This window comes from Oryzias melastigma, linkage group LG5, assembly GCF_002922805.2.
Source record: "Oryzias melastigma strain HK-1 linkage group LG5, ASM292280v2, whole genome shotgun sequence".
In the NCBI taxonomy this organism is placed as follows: domain Eukaryota; kingdom Metazoa; phylum Chordata; class Actinopteri; order Beloniformes; family Adrianichthyidae; genus Oryzias; species Oryzias melastigma.
The window spans coordinates 35,916,893-35,918,642 of record NC_050516.1 but is presented as its reverse complement, the minus strand read 5'-3'; the positions used below and the strand labels follow the sequence as shown (position 1 = coordinate 35,918,642).

The window sequence follows — 1,750 nt, the reverse complement described above, 5'->3', positions numbered from 1 at the left end:
GGACTGGACTGGGCTCCGGACTGGGCTCCGGACTGGGCTCCGGACTGGGCTCTGGACTGGGCTCTGGACTGGGTTCTGGACTGGGCTCTGGACTGGGCTCTGGACTGGGTTCTGGACAATGGCACCATGGAGCAGTAGAGAACTTTGAAAGTGTAAAGCAAGAGTCCGACTGTCTCATGATTGGTAACGGTGGTCGCCATAGAAACATTGACTCAGACGACTCGATCACTGGAGTCTGGCTCCAAGTGAAGCGCCGGTATCGTAACAGAAACTCTGGATCCCTCAAAAGTTTGATGAAATTTAGCTCTAAGTTATCGGGCTAAACCGTAGAACAATTCTGGGTTTCTGGAATCGGGTTGGTATTGTAAGAAGATAAACGGTTTGATGGGCTTTGTTTCTGTCTGTCAGGAGTACATCATCCGAGTCCAGAGGGGCGTGTCTTCAGAAAACAGCTGGCAGGTAAACCCACCAATCACAACCTGAGGACGCAGCTGACACTGAAGTCAAACGGTAGGGGTGCAGCGGGTCACAAAGCTCCGGGTTTGGATCGTGTCACGGTTTTAGAGTCACGCTCATCTGATGAGGTTGAGAAAAACTTTTGGCGGAAGCTCCTCCCACACTTGCTCCCGAGAGCAAGTGTGGGAGGAGCTTTAGGTTAACACACTTTTGGATGAACGTTGAGCAACAACAGAACTTTTTTCTTCACTGATGTGGGGCCGAGGTCGGTTAGTAGGACAACAGAAAAAGTGTTTTCTGTTAGCAAAACAGTGTTGTGCTAACAGAAAACATTGTTTGCTAACAGAAAACAATGTTGTGCTAACAAAAAACATTGTGTGCTAACAGAAAACATTGTTTGCTAACAGAAAACAGTGTTTGCTAACAGAAAACATTGTTGTGCTAACAGAAAACATTGTTGTGCTAACAAAAAACATTGTGTGCTAACAGAAAACATTGTTTGCTAACAGGGGCCCGTTTCAAGAAGCAGGTTTTGTTGGAACTCTGAGTTCGTGAACTCCAAATTCGGCAAAACTCTGAGTTTTCGGTTTCAGAAAGAGGGATAACTCAAACCCGGGAAAGTGGGCGAAACCAAGCCCGTTCCAAGAAGCGGGTTAGGATGAACTCAGAATCAATCACTATGGTAACTGAGTCTGTGAACGAAACCTGGTCGGTAGCAGGTTTTCTTCAGGAAACTTAGAGTTCTCTGAGGTCTCCGCCCCTTTTTAAAGTGAAAGATGATCAAATTTGAGTTCCTCATGAGCATTTAGAGAACATTCACGTTAGAGACATCACGTTTTCACCACTCAGAAACCAGAATGACATGTTCATTCATAGAGGATCATGTAGAGAGGAGGCTGATTAATCCAGAGGAAATGTTATTTACGTCGGTAGAGGATTTGGAGGACACGAGTCGACTGACTGGAGTTTCCCAATTCATTTTTATTTCAGCGATATTATAAATTGTGAGTTTTTCCAGGGACTCGCTATTAAAAAATACAGTTTTCTTTTTCTTATTTTAAACCCTTAACAATAGGAACCATGGAATGTCAAACACCGGAGAAGGATGTCAACTTATTCACCGCCCAGGACTTTCGTCAGACATTAGCTCAATTGACAGCAACGCTGCCTCCCACTGCCTATGTAGCGAGTTCGACTCCCGGCTATGGAAAGTTATTTTTATGTTTAAAAAAATTCGGCGAATATTTTTTAAGTCTTGAGAATTAAAATTAAATAAATACTTTTTTAACATATG

The 1,750-nt window shown here is 43.9% G+C and overlaps 1 protein-coding gene across 2 annotated transcripts in view; it reads left to right on the top strand.

Moving 5' to 3' along the window:
* The window catches only part of pxk (PX domain containing serine/threonine kinase), a gene marked incomplete in the record, with an annotated part of 21,007 nt that overhangs the window by 3,865 nt on the left and 15,392 nt on the right, over window positions 1–1,750 (top strand). For both annotated transcript variants that reach the window (XM_024270196.2, XM_024270197.2), the window contains 1 exon segment: window positions 409–459. In XM_024270196.2, coding sequence (XP_024125964.1) covers window positions 409–459 — 51 coding nt within the window.